The sequence below is a fragment of the Procambarus clarkii genome, chromosome 84 (assembly GCF_040958095.1).
Source record: "Procambarus clarkii isolate CNS0578487 chromosome 84, FALCON_Pclarkii_2.0, whole genome shotgun sequence".
Classification (NCBI taxonomy): domain Eukaryota; kingdom Metazoa; phylum Arthropoda; class Malacostraca; order Decapoda; family Cambaridae; genus Procambarus; species Procambarus clarkii.
The window spans coordinates 5,083,189-5,099,612 of NC_091233.1; the positions used below are offsets into that span (position 1 = coordinate 5,083,189).

Below are 16,424 nucleotides of genomic sequence, written 5' to 3' on the forward strand. Positions count from 1 at the left end.
GAAGAGAAGAGAAACGCCTTGGCAGCCTACAAAGCCTGCCCAAGTCAGCGCAACTTACAGCTCCTTCGGGCCGTCCACTGCAAAGTGCAGCAGAGCGCCAGGCGATGTGCCAACAACTATTGGCTCCAGCTCTGCTCCCAGATACAGACTGCAGCGGATACAGGCAATGTAAGGGGAATGTATGACGGCATCAAGCAGGCCCTCGGCCCAATCCAGAGGAAGACCGCTCCTCTGAAATCTGCCACTGGCGAGGTGATTCAGGACCAGACACTGTAGCTGAAGCGCTGGTTCGAGCACTACTCTCTGCCTGTGTTAATGGAGCTCGACAGTGAACCGACTCTGGAAGAACTCAGCGATGCCCTAGACTCCCTTGCTTCTGGTAAAGCTCCTGGCAAAGATGGCATTCCTGCTGAGACCTTGAAGTGCTGCAGAGGTAGCCTGCTCATGGAGCTGCACGAAATTCTCTGCCTCTGCTGGGAAGAAGGAGAGGTGCCACAGGACATGAGGGATGCCAACATCGTCACACTGTATAAGAATAAAGGTGACAGGGGCGACTGCAACAACTACCGTGGAATCTCCCTCCTCAGTATTGTCGGAGAGCTGTTTGCTCGAGTCGCATTGAAGAGGCTCCAAGTACTTGCAGAGAGAGTTTATCCAGAATCACAATGTGGATTCAGAGCTGACAGGTCCACCATCGACATGGTCTTTTCCCTCAGACAACTGCAGGAGAAATGCAGGGAACAGAAGCAGCCACTCTTTGTAGCCTTCATAGATCTGACGAAGGCCTTCGACCTCGTCAGCAGGGATGGCCTGTTCAAGATCCTCCCCAAGATCGGATGCCCACCCAGGCTCCTCAGCATCATCAGATCTTTCCATGAGAACATGAGGGGCACCGTGGTCTTTGATGGCCTAACATCAGGCGCCTTTGACATTCGAAGTGGAGTAAAGCAGGGCTGCGTACTGGCTCCAACCCTATTCGGGATTTTCTTCGCAGTTATGCTGCGGCACGCCTTCGGATCTGTCACGGAAGGCATTTACCTCCGGACCAGGTCGGATGGAAAGCTCTTTAACCTCGCCAGGCTGAGAGCCAAGACAAAGGTTCGGCTGAGGTGTCTGCGCGACTTCCTCTTTGCCGACGACGCAGCAGTCACTGCCCACTCAGCTGAAGACCTCCAACGGCTCATAACCCGCTTCAGCGAGGCCTCTCAGGCTTTCGGACTCACCATCAGTCTGAAGAAAACACAAGTCATGGGACAAGGAGTGGACTCCCCACCTGACATCGGCATCTCTGATTCCAAACTGGAAGTTGTTCACGACTTCGTGTACCTGGGCTCCACAATCTCTGACTCCCTCTCTCTTGATACGGAGCTAAACAAACGCATCGGTAAGGCATCTACTACCATGTCCAAACTGACAAAGAGAGTGTGGGCCAACAATAGGCTAACTGAGTATACTAAGATTCAGGTTTACAGATCCTGTGTCCTGAGCACTCTCCTTTATGGCAGTGAGTCTTGGACACTCCGCGCCCGTCAGGAAAGACGGCTGAGTGCCTACCACATGCGCTGCCTTAGACACATCTTGGACATCACCTGGCAGGACAAGGTGACAAACAACAACGTCTTGGGGAGAGCAAGAATCACCAGCATGTACACAATGCTGAAACAGAGACGAATGCGCTGGCTCGAGCACGTTGTGCGAATGGGCGACGGCAGGATCCCCAAGGATCTCCTGTATGGAGAGCTGAGGCAGGGAAAGCGTCCACTGGCAAGCCCCAGCTACGGTACAAAGACGTATGCAAAAGGGACCTGAAAGCCATGGACGTCGATCTTGCTATATGGGAGACACTGGCTGCAGACCGTTCAGCCTGGAGGCAGTCTGTTCAACGAGGTCTCTCCAAGTTCGAGGAGTCACTTGCCAAGGAATCGGAGGCAAAGAGACAGAGAAGGAAAGCCGGTAACCAGGAAGACAGACCAGAATCGGACTTCGTTTGTGCTCGGTGTGGGATGGACTGCCACTCTCGGATTGGCCTCATCAGTCACACCAGACGCTGCACCAGGATTGACAACTAGGGCGCAACTCCATAGTCTCCCGAGACTGAAGGATGCCTACTATAGGGTAAATATCAAATCAAGCATTGCTGGTTCATCTTCTCCTCTCATTCTTGTTGGTTCTTTGATATGCTGGATTAGAAAGTTTCCTGTTGCCACGTCCAGCAGCTTAGCTCTCCATGTTTCTGGTCCTCTATGCGGGTCTCTGTTCTTCCAATCTATCTTCCCATGGTTGAAGTCTCCCATAATTAGTAGTCCAGATCCATTCCTGCTAGCAACAGAAGCTGCTCTTTCTATTATGTTAATGGTGGCCATGTTGTTTCTATCATATTCCTGTCTAGGTCTTCTGTCATTTGGTGGTGGATTATATATGACTACGACTATAAGTTTTTTCCCTCCATTTGTTACGGTACCTGCTGTGTAGTCACTGAAACCTTCACAGCCCTGAATATCCATCTCCTCAAAATCCCAGCCTTTTCTTACCAGCAGAGCTACACCACCCCCACCTCTTCCTTCCCTCTCTTTCGTCATAACATAATAGTCCTGTGGGAACACTGCATTTGTTATCGTTTTCGTGATCTTTGTTTCTGTGAGGGCTATTATGTCTGGGTTTTCCTCTAGTACCCGTTCTCCAAGCTCATTTGCTTTATTTGTAATTCCATCTATGTTAGTGTACATCGCTTTGAGGCTCACTTTCTTCTGTCCCTTCTCAAATCGCCTCCTTGATGAGTGTTCTGCTGGTGGGGGAGGCTGTTCCATAGGTGTGAGGACCTGTGAGGTGGATAACAGGGTCTCAGAGGATACTGGGATGAGGGGCGGGGTATCCATTGAAGGGGGAGGGACAGGGAGGGTATGGGGTGAAAGGGGAAGGAGGACGGGAAGGAAAGGGGGGGGAGGGAGGACTCAGGAGGAGGGGAGGGGTAGAAGGGTGGGGATTGGGTGTGGGGGGAGGGAGATTTGGCTGAACATTTGAGTGGGGGCAGGGAGGGTTTGGGGTAGGGGGGTTTTCTATGCAGAGGAGGGAGGCGGGGTTGTCCTCCCTTCCGGTGTTACTGGGTAGCTGGTTGTGGGTTCCCCCCTCGCCTCTGGGGGTGTTGTGTTGGGAGCTGTGACATCCTGGTTTTCCCCTCTCGCCCTGCGCCTCTTCCTTGCTTCTGCCGCCACGGCTCTCTCCTCCCTTGTCATGTCTCTCTGAAGGAATACATTTTTTAATTTTCCCACGTTTTTCAGGGAGCTCTTCCTTGATAGGATCTTCTCCTTTGTGCTCTCGTTTGCAAGCACTATCTTTATCATTCGGTCTCGGTCTTTGTTGTACCAAACTAGCCTAAAAACCTTCTCAATGCTATACTCAGCCCCTTCCATGTCTAGTGCCTTTAGTACTTCATTCACTGCTGCTTTGTCCTTGTCATTCCACTCTGTCCTATTAGAGCCTTCCTGCTCTTTAATACCCACAGCAATCACTGATCTGTTCCTTTCCAGCAGTTGGCTAGTGGAGCGTGCCGCCTCCTGCGAGGTGGCTGCTTTCATGGCCACCTCCATCACTGCAGTCATTACTTCAGAGTTATTTTTTTTTAGTATTTCTGAAAATGTTGCTTTTATTGTGGCGTTCTCATCCAAAAATCTATTACCACCTTCTGCCTGGATGGTTTTCTGATTCTCAGCCTCGATACCATTCTCTTTGAGGGCTCTTATCTTCTCCTTTGCTGCTGTCAGCTCTCTTTTCAGGTTCCTTATTTCGTTCTTCATTTCCTGCATCATTTCTTGCATCTCACTCTTGATGTCCTCCAGAAACTGGGCGAACATGTCCTTCATTTCGTCACCTTGGCTCTTCCCTGTTCCCCTGGTATCTCTGGCTGCCATGCTTGACCCTGTTCCTATAGTTGTGCCATGATAGGATTTGTCAGGAGGGCAGAGCGGGATGGGGAAGGGAGAGAGAGAGAGGAAGAGAGAGAGAAAGAGAGAGAGAGAAAGGGAGTAATAAAGGGAGAGATAAATGGGTGGGTGGGGGTTATCCGACCCTTCCACTGAAGTGAGAAGAAAGTAGAAGGGGAGGGGGGGAGGAGATGGAGAGAGAGGCGGGAGGGAGAGAGGGAGAGAGAGGAGAGGGAGAGAGATGAAGAGGGAGAGAGCGGGTGAGGGAGAGAGGGGGGGGAGGTGTGTGTGTGTGTGTGTGTGTGTGTGTGTGTGTGTGTGTGTGTGTGTGTGTGTGTGTGTGTGTGTGTGTGTGTGTGTGTGTATGGATGTATCTTTACCCAATACCAAATGTTGTTGAAGAAAAGGCCGGAGGAGCAGCAGACGCAGAAACAAAAGCCACGATGCTTTAACATCAAAGACAACAGAAGCACCAGCAGCAAGAAAACTAACAATGAACCTGACTGTTGGCAGAAAAACGGTTGCCGCTTCCCGCCATCACTGATGTCTTCCAGTCATTGCCTTCCTGGGCTCGCTAAATACTCATCTTTCTTTTATTTTCTTTCTTGGGGGTAAGGGGTGGGGAGGGGCCTACGTCATCCCTTCCTGTGAGCTCTGTGACGTCCTACACAGTTCCCAGGTAACCTGGTTCTGTTTTCTTGTGGGTTTAAAGCAAACTTTACTCCAAGTTTATTTTCTCAAGCGTTGTCCCTATCCACCCGCCTTACTCCTTTGTTTATCTATGCATCCCCCACACTCTCCCTCACTTACACCAGTCTCTCTAACAACTTATTTCCAAACACACACACAAACATCAACCTCCCACTTTACCTCCAGGAGGCCTGGTTGTCGGAAATCCGACACACACGTCAACATAATACAGTTACCCTTAAAGCTAAGAGAACGTGTGATTCCGTGACGTTATCACAACAGACGTGTATATATTAACTCTCATTTCTTTTTAAACCTTATTCTAGTATTTAAACTTAATAAAATAGTATTCACTAAGACTGTATGTAATTAAATACAACAATAATATAGCTTAACTCCCAATTTTTAATCACATATAGAACCAACCAAATAATTTAGGACCGTCACCCTCAGGAAGAGGAGCTGCTGTCACCTACACACACCAACTTGTAAATACTCGAGTCAGGAAGCACTCCCTGACAAATTTTAAAAAACACAACATTTCTTTCTCCGAGCTTCGACATTGGATCCTCTACGATCTGACCAACCGAAGATCTCATTAGCAAAGCGAAGAGCTAAGTATCCGACTGCCTTATATACTTTTATTAATGGTGCACTAGTTAATATTAGTTAGGTAGCCGGATATACTGAGAGCTTAAAGCTCAAAACAAGTACGTTTACTCAGCTCTACTACATGAACAAATATTTATGTCATACCTGTACTTATGTTTAGGGAACCATTATTAATTCCTTTCATTCGGCAGGTAATATTTGGTTCTGGAGTTGCAAGTTGAGTTGGCCCCCAACATAACTGTGTATAACATGCTTCCAGCATGCCTAGGCAACCATTTTATGCACCCTGAGTAAATGTAGCCACACCTTTAGCAGATGTTTGGAGAATGCCAGCCTATTAAAGCCACACCTACATTATCAGTTAAGGCCTTTATTTTTGCAAAACTGTAGATAAAGTTGTAGTGTTCATAATTAAATAATAGTAGATTAGACCACCATATGTGGTGCAATTTATATTTGAAGATAAGGTAAACCAGTACTGCTTGCACCATATTCATTACAAGGTGGTACAAGTAGCATATGTCCCTCCAACTGTGTGCAGAAATATTTTAACAGGCTGAATGAATTTATACAGTCCATTAACTAAGAACTAACTCAGAAGAGATATAATACAATATTAAAGTCAACTAAATAAATACAAGCAAATATTGACAAAAAATAGAATAAAAAGAAATAATTGCCTGCTAGGATTTTCCCACATTGGTCGACGACCGGGCAGCTGGGACGCTAAGCCCTGAAATTATCGGGGACGCTAAGCCCCTGGGTAACCACCCATACGCCTACCTCATCTCCCTATATACCTATTTCCCCCACTTCATCCCAAGTGCCTATCCCTCCCCCTCACCCATCCATCCTTCACCATACTACCCAATCAACTCTTCCCCCTCCCCCCACGCCTACCACTACCCCAACTTAGCTTCCATGTTCGATACTTGTTACATGTTACTACAAGAAAATATATATTTTATATAACTCATGCGTCAGAAAAGCTTTTTTTTTTCTCCTTCTGATGCTGGTTTATATCCTCCGACAATTACGGCCACTGGCTTACATCTTCGTTAATGACAAGGATTAGAGCAAATAGGCAGTCTGGCTCTTGGGACGACCCCCACACACAAGACAGTCTGGCTCTTGGGACGACTCTCACACACAAGGCAGTCTGGCTCTTGGGACGACCCTCACACACAAGGCAGTCTGGCTCTTGGGACGACTCTCACACACAAGGCAGTCTGGCTCTTGGGACGACTCTCACACACAAGGCAGTCTGGCTCTTGGGACGACCCTCATACACAAGACAGTCTGGCTCTTGGGACGACCCTCACACACAAGACAGTCTGGCTCTTGGGACGACCCCCACACACAAGACAGTCTGGCTCTTGGGGCGACTCTCACACACAAGACAGTCACGCTCTTGGGACGACCCCCACACACAAGACAGTCTGGCTCTTGGGGCGACTCTCACACACAAGACAGTCACGCTCTTGGGGCGACTCTCACACACAAGACAGTCACGCTCTTGGGACGACTCTCACACACAAGACAGTCACGCTCTTGGGACGACCCTCACACACAAGACAGTCTGGCTCTTGGGACGACCCTCACACACAAGACAGTCTGGCTCTTGGGACGACTCTCACACTCAAGACAGTCTGGCTCTTGGGACGACCCCCACACACAAGACAGTCTGGCTCTTGGGGCGACTCTCACACACAAGACAGTCTGGCTCTTGGGACGACCCCCACACACAAGACAGTCTGGCTCTTGGGACGACTCTCACACTCATGACAGTCTGGCTCTTGGGACGACCCCCACACACAAGACAGTCTGGCTCTTGGGACGACTCTCACACTCAAGACAGTCTGGCTCTTGGGACGACCCCCACACACAAGACAGTCTGGCTCTTGGGACGACCCTCACACACAAGACAGTCTGGCTCTTGGGACGACTCTCACACTCAAGACAGTCTGGCTCTTGGGACGACCCTCACACACAAGACAGACTGGCTCTTGGGACGACCCTCACACACAAGACAGTCTGGCTCTTGGGACGACCCTCACACACAAGACAGTCTGGCTCTTGGGACGACCCCCACACACAAGACAGTCTGGCTCTTGGGGCGACTCTCACACACAAGACAGTCACGCTCTTGGGACGACCCCCACACACAAGACAGTCTGGCTCTTGGGGCGACTCTCACACACAAGACAGTCACGCTCTTGGGACGACTCTCACACACAAGACAGTCACGCTCTTGGGACGACCCTCACACACAAGACAGTCTGGCTCTTGGGACGACCCTCACACACAAGACAGTCTGGCTCTTGGGACGACTCTCACACTCAAGACAGTCTGGCTCTTGGGACGACCCCCACACACAAGACAGTCTGGCTCTTGGGGCGACTCTCACACACAAGACAGTCTGGCTCTTGGGACGACCCCCACACACAAGACAGTCTGGCTCTTGGGACGACTCTCACACTCAAGACAGTCTGGCTCTTGGGACGACCCCCACACACAAGACAGTCTGGCTCTTGGGACGACTCTCACATACAAGACAGTCTGGCTCTTGGGACGACCCTCACACACAAGACAGTCTGGCTCTTGGGACGACCCTCACATACAAGACAGTCTGGCTCTTGGGACGACCCTCACACACAAGACAGTCTGGCTCTTGGGACGACCCTCACACACAAGACAGTCTGGTTCTTGGGACGACTCTCACACACAAGACAGTCTGGCTCTTGGGACGACTCTCACACACAAGGCAGTCTGGCTCTTGGGACGACCCTCACACACAAGACAGTCTGGCTCTTGGGACGACCCTCTCACACACAAGGCAGTCTGGCTCTTGGGGCGACTCTCACACACAAGACAGTCTGGCTCTTGGGACGACCCTCACACACAAGACAATCTGGCTCTTGGGACGACCCTCACACAAAAGACAGTCACGCTCTTGGGACGACCCTCACACACAAGACAGTCTGGCTCTTGGGACGACCCCCCCCCACACAAGATAGTTTTAAGGATTTACGGTGGAGTCTCAATGTGCTTTTAATTTCTTGAATATCTGACGTGTGTGATGAGGGATCGTCTCCTCCTTGACGCTAAGTGATCCCACCTTATGTCTAACAACATCTGCTGACGTATTCTTACATGCATTTTTCTTTTTTGTTATCAGCAATTTTTAACAATGTTTTATTATGGAATCTAGAAAAGGGTGAAACAATTGGATTATATGCTAATCATCCTCTAATTTTATTACTATTTTTTTTACTTGTTATTTAATTCCTTATGTCAACTTTTTCCATTTTATCGTTGAGACTGTCACTGAAGGTTTGCTGCTGCTCACTCGTAAGGTAACTTGCCTCTCTACTCTTTTTTCCCGCTATCTGTTCCCAAAATATCTAACCACAACAGTGTATAGGACAAAATATATACAACAAATTTCGAAGCCAAAATGCGAGACTGTCCTTCTCCAGGGAGTAGAGACCATTGAAGAGGGACCCGGGTACCATAGGAGAGGGCCCCACGTTTACCACGGGAGAGGGCCCCGGGTACCACGGGAGAGGGCCCCGGGTACCATGAGAGAGGGCCCCGAGTACCATGGGAGAGGGGCCCCAGGTACCACGGGAGAGGGTCCCCGAGTACCATGGGAGAGGGCCCCCGGGTACCATGGGAGAGGGGCCCCGGGTAGCACGGGAGAGGGTCCCCGAGTACCATGGGAGAGGGCCCCCGGGTACCATGGGAGAGGGGCCCCGGGTACCATGGGAGAGGGGCCCCGGGTACCATAGGAAAGGGTCCCCGGGTACCATGGGAGAGGGCCCCGGGTACCATGGGAGGGGGGCCCGGGTACTATGGGAGAGGGTCCCCGGGTACCATCGGAGAGGGCCCCGGGTACCATGGGAGAGGGCCTTGGTACAATGAAAGAGGGCCCCGGTTACCATGGTAGAGGGTCCTGGGTACCATGGGAGAGGGCCCCCAGGTACCATGGGAGAGGGCCCTGGGTTCCATGAGAGAGGGCCCCGGGTACCATGGTAGAGGGTCCTGGGTACCATGGGAGAGGGCCCCCGGGTACCATGGGAGAGGGCCCTGGGTACCATGGGAGAGGGTCCCGGGTACCATGGGAGACGGCCCCGGGTACCATGAGAGAGGGTCCCGGGTACCATGAGAGGGGGTCCAGGGTACCATGGGAGAGGGCACCGGGTACCATGGTAGAGGGTCATGGGTACCATGGGAGAGGGTCCCGGGTACCATGGGAGAGGGCCCTGGGTACCACGGGAGAGGGTACCCGGGTACCATGAAAGAGGGTCCAGGGTACCATGGGAGAGGGCCCCGGGTACCTTGGGAGAGGGCCCCGGGTACCATGGGAGAGGGGCCCCGGGTACAATGGTAGAGGGTCCTGGGTACCATGGGAGAGGGTCTTGGGTACCATGGGAGCGGGCCCCCGGGTACCATTGAAGAAGGTACTAGGTACCATTAGAGAGGGGCCCGGGTTCCATAGGAGAGGGCCCCGGGTACCATGGGCGAGGGCCCCGGGTACCATGGGAGAGAGCCCCGGGTACCATGGGAGAGGGCCCTGGGTACCATGGGAGAGGGTCCCCCGAGTACCATTGGAGAGGGCCCCCGGGTACCATGGGAGAGGGCCCCGGGTACCATGGGAGAGGGCCCTGGGTACAATGGGAGAGGGCCCCGGGTACCATGGGAGAGGGGCCCCGGGTACCATGAGAGAGGGTTCTGGGTACCATGGGAGAGGGCCCCAGGTACCATGGGAGAGGCCCCCGAGTACCATGGGAGAGGGCCCCCGGGTACCATGAGAGAGGGTCCTGGGTACCATGGTAGAGTGTCCTGGGTACCATGGGAGAGGGTCCCGGGTAACATGAGAGAGGGTCCAGGGTACCATGGGAGAGGGCCCCGGGTACCATGGGAGACGGCCCCGGGTACCATGAGAGAGGGCCCCGGGTACCATGGGAGAGAGTCCTGGGTACCATGGGCGAGGGCCCCGGGTACCATGGGAGAGGGCCACGGGTACCATGGGAGAAGGTTTTGGGTACCATGGGCGAGGGCCCCGGGTACTATGGGAGAGGGCCCCGGGTACTATGGGAGAGGGCTCCGGGTACCATGGGAGAGGTCCCCGGGTACCATAGCGGAGGGGCCCGGGTACCATGGGAGAGGGGTCCCGGGTACCATGGGAGAGGGTCCTGGGAACCATGGGAGAGGGTCCCAGGTACCCTGGGAGAGGTACCCGAGTACCATGGGAGAGGGGCCCCGGGTACAATGGTAGAGGGTCCTGGGTACCATGGGAGAGGGTCTTGGGTACCATGGGAGCGGGCCCCCGGGTACCATTGAAGAGGGTACTAGGTACCATGAGAGAGGGGCCCGGGTTCCATATTAGAGGGCCCCGGGTACCATGGGAGAAGGCCCCAGGTACTATGGGAGAGGGGCCCCAGGTTCCCATGCCACTGAACATGGCCCCAAAAAATAAAGTTTATCTCTATTTTTTAACTAGGGCCAAAAAAAAAAAGTGCTCTGGCACTGTTTTTTGTTACAAGAGAATTTTTTTCAGTGAATCGCTTGAACGAACTGATTTTGGACAGAGGAAATGGAGTTACTTTCAGACGCGCTCTGGAGTTTTCTGTGGTTTTCTAACAACTCTGTTATTGTTATAATATATAATATGTATATATATATATTTATATATTTATATATATATATATATATATATATATATATATATATATATATATATATATATATATATATATATATATATATGTCGTACCTAATAGCCAGAACGCACTTCTCAGCCAACTATTCAAGGCCCGATTTGCCTAATAAGCCAAGTTTTCCTGATTTAATATATTTCCTCAAATTTTTTTCTCATGAAATGATAAAGCTGCCCATTTCATTATGTATGAGGTCAATTTTTTATTATTGGAGTTAAAATTAACGTAGATATATGACCGAACCTAACCAACCCTACCTAACCTAACCTAACCTATCTTTATATGTTAGGTTTGGTTAGGTAGCTGAAAAAGTTAGGTTAGGTTAGGTTAGGTAGGTTAGGTAGTCGAAAAACAATTAATTCATGAAAACTTGGCTTATTAGGCAAATCGGGCCTTGCATAGTAGGCTGAGAAACGCGTTCTGGCTATTAGGTACGACATATATATATATATATATATATATATATATGTCGTACCTAGTAGCCAGAACGCACTTCTCAGCCTACTATGCAAGGCCCGATTTGCCTAATAAGCCAAGTTTTCAAGAATTAAAGTGTTTTCGACTACCTAACCTACCTAACCTAACCTAACCTAACCTAACTTTTTCGGCTACCTACCCTAACCTAACCTATAAAGATAGGTTAGGTTAGGTTAGGTTAGGTAGGGTTGGTTAGGTTTGGTCATATTTCTATGTTAATTTTAACTCCAATAAAAAAATATTGACCTCATATGTAATGAAATGGGTAGCTTTATCATTTCATAAGAAATAAATTAGAGAAATAATATTAATTCAGGAAAACTTGGCTTATTAGGCAAATCGGGCCTTGCATAGTAGGCTGAGAAGTGCGTTCTGGCTACTAGATACGATATATATATATATATATATATATATATATATATATATATATATATATATATATATATATATATATATATATATATATATATATATATATATATATTCATTTGTGGTCTGACGCCTGAACGTGTTTCGTAATGGCTTATTACATTTTCAAATACTTAATTTACACACAAATTCATCGTATTTATACTCTATTTGGTGAGGTGATAGGGTTTTGTACCTTATCACGGGGTCTTGAAGAGAGTGATTTGGTCCTCAGTGGTATCAACCTCACTGAGGACCAAATCACTCTTAAATCTGGGTATAAACTGTCCCGTTATGTCCAGACCAAGTGAGATGGCCCGGAAAGTGAAGTTGGAGATCCTACTGGTTGACATATTCGAGGTCGAGACGCAAAAGGTTACCACCAAAGACACCTTGCAAGCGGAACTTATTGCAGAAGATGGGAAGACTCGAGGTAACTACAGAAGCACCATACTCTCCCCCGAGCTCAAAGCTGCAGCCAAAAGTCTTTGTGAGAATAAGGAGATAGTCGTCAGGAGAGGTGACAAGTAGCCAATATATGTTATTCTTAAAAAAGACGGATATCTGGCAAAAATGATCCTCATACTCTCCGACCAAACAAAATTCCACAGGATAACGACGGACACTACAGGCTAATTGAAAACGAAGGTAAACAGATTGATTGAAACTGTGAACGCAAAGAAATCCGGACTCCACCTACTAAAGGTTATTGGGGAATACAAACCTGGTTATGCGTATGGGAATGAGAAGACCCACATGCCTGGAAACCCTCTTCGGCCAATCATCAGCCGAAACCCTCTTCGGCCACCCACACCCACATACAGATTGGCGAAGCAACTCAACTGTTTGATGACCAATTATGTACCCTTTGCTTTCAGCATGAAGTCTCCAAAGGAATTTGTTGATTTACTGCGGGGAGCACGGTCCACGGGGACAAGAGCCTCGATGGATGTAGAGTCAATGTTTACCAACGTACCTCTGGATGAAACAATCGGGATGATAGCGGACAGAGTGTATCGTGATCCGGCTTTCACTCCTCTTGACATACCAGAATACATACTAAGGAAGCTGCTCCAAGCCTGCACTAAAGAGGAATTCTTCTTGAGTCCAGATGGGCACATGTATAAGCAAGTAGATGGGGTCGCCATGGGTGCTCCCCTAAGTGTCTTGTTTGCGAACTTCTACATTGGTACCATCGAGCAGAAGGTCTTAGTTGGCATGGACTTGAAACCCGCTATATACTGCAGGTTTGTTGACGACATTTTTATGCAGGTACCTGATGTCAGACGTCTGCAGCAGCTGAAGGAGGCATTCGAGCAGAATTCTGTGTTGAGTTTCACGTACGAGATGGAGAATAATGGGAAGCTGCCTTTTCTTGATGTAACATTTACGGAAAGGAATGGAGGCTTCCACACTGCAGTCTACACTAAGGAAACAAACATAGGAATGTGCCTCAATGCCAATAGTGACTGCCCAGACAGGTACAAGAGGAGTGTTGTCAACGCTTACGTCGACCGGGCTCTCAGCTACAGATCAGGATGGAAGCAAGTCGATGAAGAACTCTGTAGGGTTGGCAGGTCCTAGTCAACAATGGCGTCCCTAACGGTTTTGTTGAAGACGTCATAGAAAGAAAGGTGAATCGCCATGCAACCTCTGAAGAGTCAATTAACACAACACTGATACCCCCTATTAGACTGTTTTACAGGAACTTCTTTTCGACGGCTCATAAAATGGAGCAAAGGATCCTGAAAGACATTATTGATAGAAATGTTATCCCTACAGGCTCTTATTTTAAATTTAAAGATAAAGTGCCTACCTCCTTTTGCTCAAGTTTCGTATATATGTATAATTGTTCAAGCTGTAATGCTGGATATATCGGGAGTTCCATTCGGAACTTTAAGATTAGGAGACTTGAGCACCGGGGAGTATCTTTTAGGACTGAATTACCATTGTCTAAACCAGCATTTTCGGAGACTAGAAACCATTGTTATGAGTTTGATCATTCTCTGCTGGAATCTGATTTTAAAATTGTGGACACTTGTATGAATGGCCAGTCAGATTTGAGAGTAATGGAATCCTTATATATATAGGAGCTGCGGCCTCTGTTAAATAACAACCTTTCGGCTGTTCAATTGTACACTGTATAGTGCACCGTAGGCCCTGTAATTTGATTTATAGTTCAATCTGGTAGTTTAATTTTATTATAATTTTGTTTAGTTTATCATGCCTTTGCCTTTTCTTACTTATTTCAAGTCTTGACATTGTACATTATTATAATCTTTTATTTAGGATATATAATAAATTTTTTGGTGTTTAGTTTTATTTAATATTTGAGTTTTTATAAGATTTTGGTTAGCACTTTATAATTGTCGTTTATTCTGTTTGTATTTTATATACATTTTTTATAGATTTGTAGTCATTATATGAATATTTGCTATAGTGTTTAGTATCTATGTGTTAGTTATCAAGTTTCACTTCTGATCACTTCGCGTAAGTTTAATAGAATGGTTTGTTTTAGTAGTTATAAAATTCCAATTGTAATTTAATGGATTTTTAAATTAGCTTTTATCTATGTGACAGTTAATAAGTTTTATTTGTATTGATCGCTTTAAGTAAGCTTAAGTGTTTTGTTTTTTAAGCATTTTCCTTTCTTTGATAGACAATTATATTCAGTATGAGTTCTTTGTTTACCAGTTATTTGATTGTGATTTCTGTTTTTCTTTTAGATCTGATGATGAATACGAGAAGTATTCGAAACGTTATGCATTTTAAAGTAAAGAATCTGAAACAAGATATTCAGTATATCCCTGGTATTCCTATTCATATATATATATATATATATATATATATATATATATATATATATATATATATATATATATATATATATATATATATATATATATAAACACACATATTATAAGTCCTTTTATTGCCCAGTGGTTCACACCCAAACATGCTGTTCATGCAATTATTTACTAATCTTCACAAAATAATATTCAAATAATATATTTTTCTATTACCTCTCTCTAATATAAACCTAATATATATGTAGGCAATAATGAATTATTTCATATATTCGCCACATCGTGCAGGCACACCTGAAGTGGAGGCGCGAGGTCAACAGGCGGGTATGCCGGCTTGGAACCTACCAGTTTCCCCTCGACCTTCTGGTTGCCACATCACTGATTCCATCAAGATGATCAACGAGGTGGTCACATTCCAACGGCACCTCCCTACCGAGTGTGCTTGACTCGCCAAAAATGTGCACGTTTCTCACCATCGGCCCAAGGTCAGACACATTAGAGCGTGCGCGATAAAGCGTACCGGCTCAGTAGAATGTGACACACGCCACGACTGTACAGTGATGGGTCCCAGGAGCTGAAGACGTGATCCACCTGGTCTGCCACCCCGCCACACACGTCTCAACACCTGCACCTGCTTACTTCTTATGCAAGACATCGTTGACATCACCTTCTCCGCCCTGCTGTCCCGACGAGTGCTATGTAGCTGCTGTCACACATCGACCTTCGGCGTCAAGCAGCTGGTTGTGAGATGTGCTTGCATACACCTCTCCTAACACCGTTCACATGTGACCGGCCAAGTCCTCGCCTGCTGTCACTCGCCGCTGCTCTTCACACCACCTCCTTCGAGCACTTGGGCAGCTTGACGAGAAGTCTGTCACCAGACGTACCTCGGAGCTTTTGTAAGAAGATCTCAGGGAATATGCAGGCATCATGGATGGGCAGACGCTGAACCAGTCACCATCATCAGGTCAACAACCGAGAGTACAACGGATGCATGAAAGAAATCGCGTATATCAACATGGACATTTAGTGGAAAGGTTCATAAATGCGGGTTAAGAGAAAAAACTGTATTATTAAAGGTGTCGAATGAATATTTCTAATCGGCTGAAAAGTCTTTGAAACAATTATGGGGATGTAAAGTAACTTGGGCAAGAAAAGTGGTCCTAGACAATGATTATAGCGAGAAAGCTTGGGTCTCTAGCACAAACTATCTGGACAATTTTGTTTGTTCATTCATGTCTCTGTGTAATAAGTCTGTCTTGATTAAGAGTGTCCAGGATCTCTATTTTTTACCATTGTATGGTTACATATAGTTACTATTTATATGTCTTTGTGTATTAATATATATATATAATAATAGTAATAATATATATATATATATATATATATATATATATATATATATATATATATATATATATATATATATATATATATATTTGTATATATATATATATATATATATATATATATATATATATATATATATATATATATATATATATATATATATATATATATATATATATTTGTATATGTCGTACCTAGTAGCCAGAACTCACTTCTCAGCCTACTATTCAAGGCCCGATTTGCCTAATAAGCCAAGTTTTCCTGAATTAATATATTTACTATAATTGTTTTCTTATGAAATGATAAAGCTACCCTTTTCACTATGTATGAGGTCAATTGTTTTTTATTGGAGTTAAAATTAACGTAGATATATGACCGAACCTAACCAACCCTACCTAACCTAACCTAACCTATATTTATAGGTAAGGTTAGGTTAG

The 16,424-nt window shown here is 46.8% G+C and overlaps 1 protein-coding gene across 1 annotated transcript; it reads left to right on the forward strand.

The window, feature by feature from the left end:
- The first annotated feature begins 12,124 nt into the window (after nt 1-12,124).
- Nucleotides 12,125-13,579, forward strand: LOC138358518 (uncharacterized). The gene is made up of 3 exons (XM_069316496.1): nt 12,125-12,357; nt 12,709-13,295; nt 13,536-13,579. Exons 1-3 carry the CDS (start codon nt 12,125-12,127, stop codon nt 13,577-13,579), a joined length of 864 nt encoding a protein of 287 aa, XP_069172597.1.
- The last annotated feature ends 2,845 nt before the right edge of the window (nt 13,580-16,424 follow it).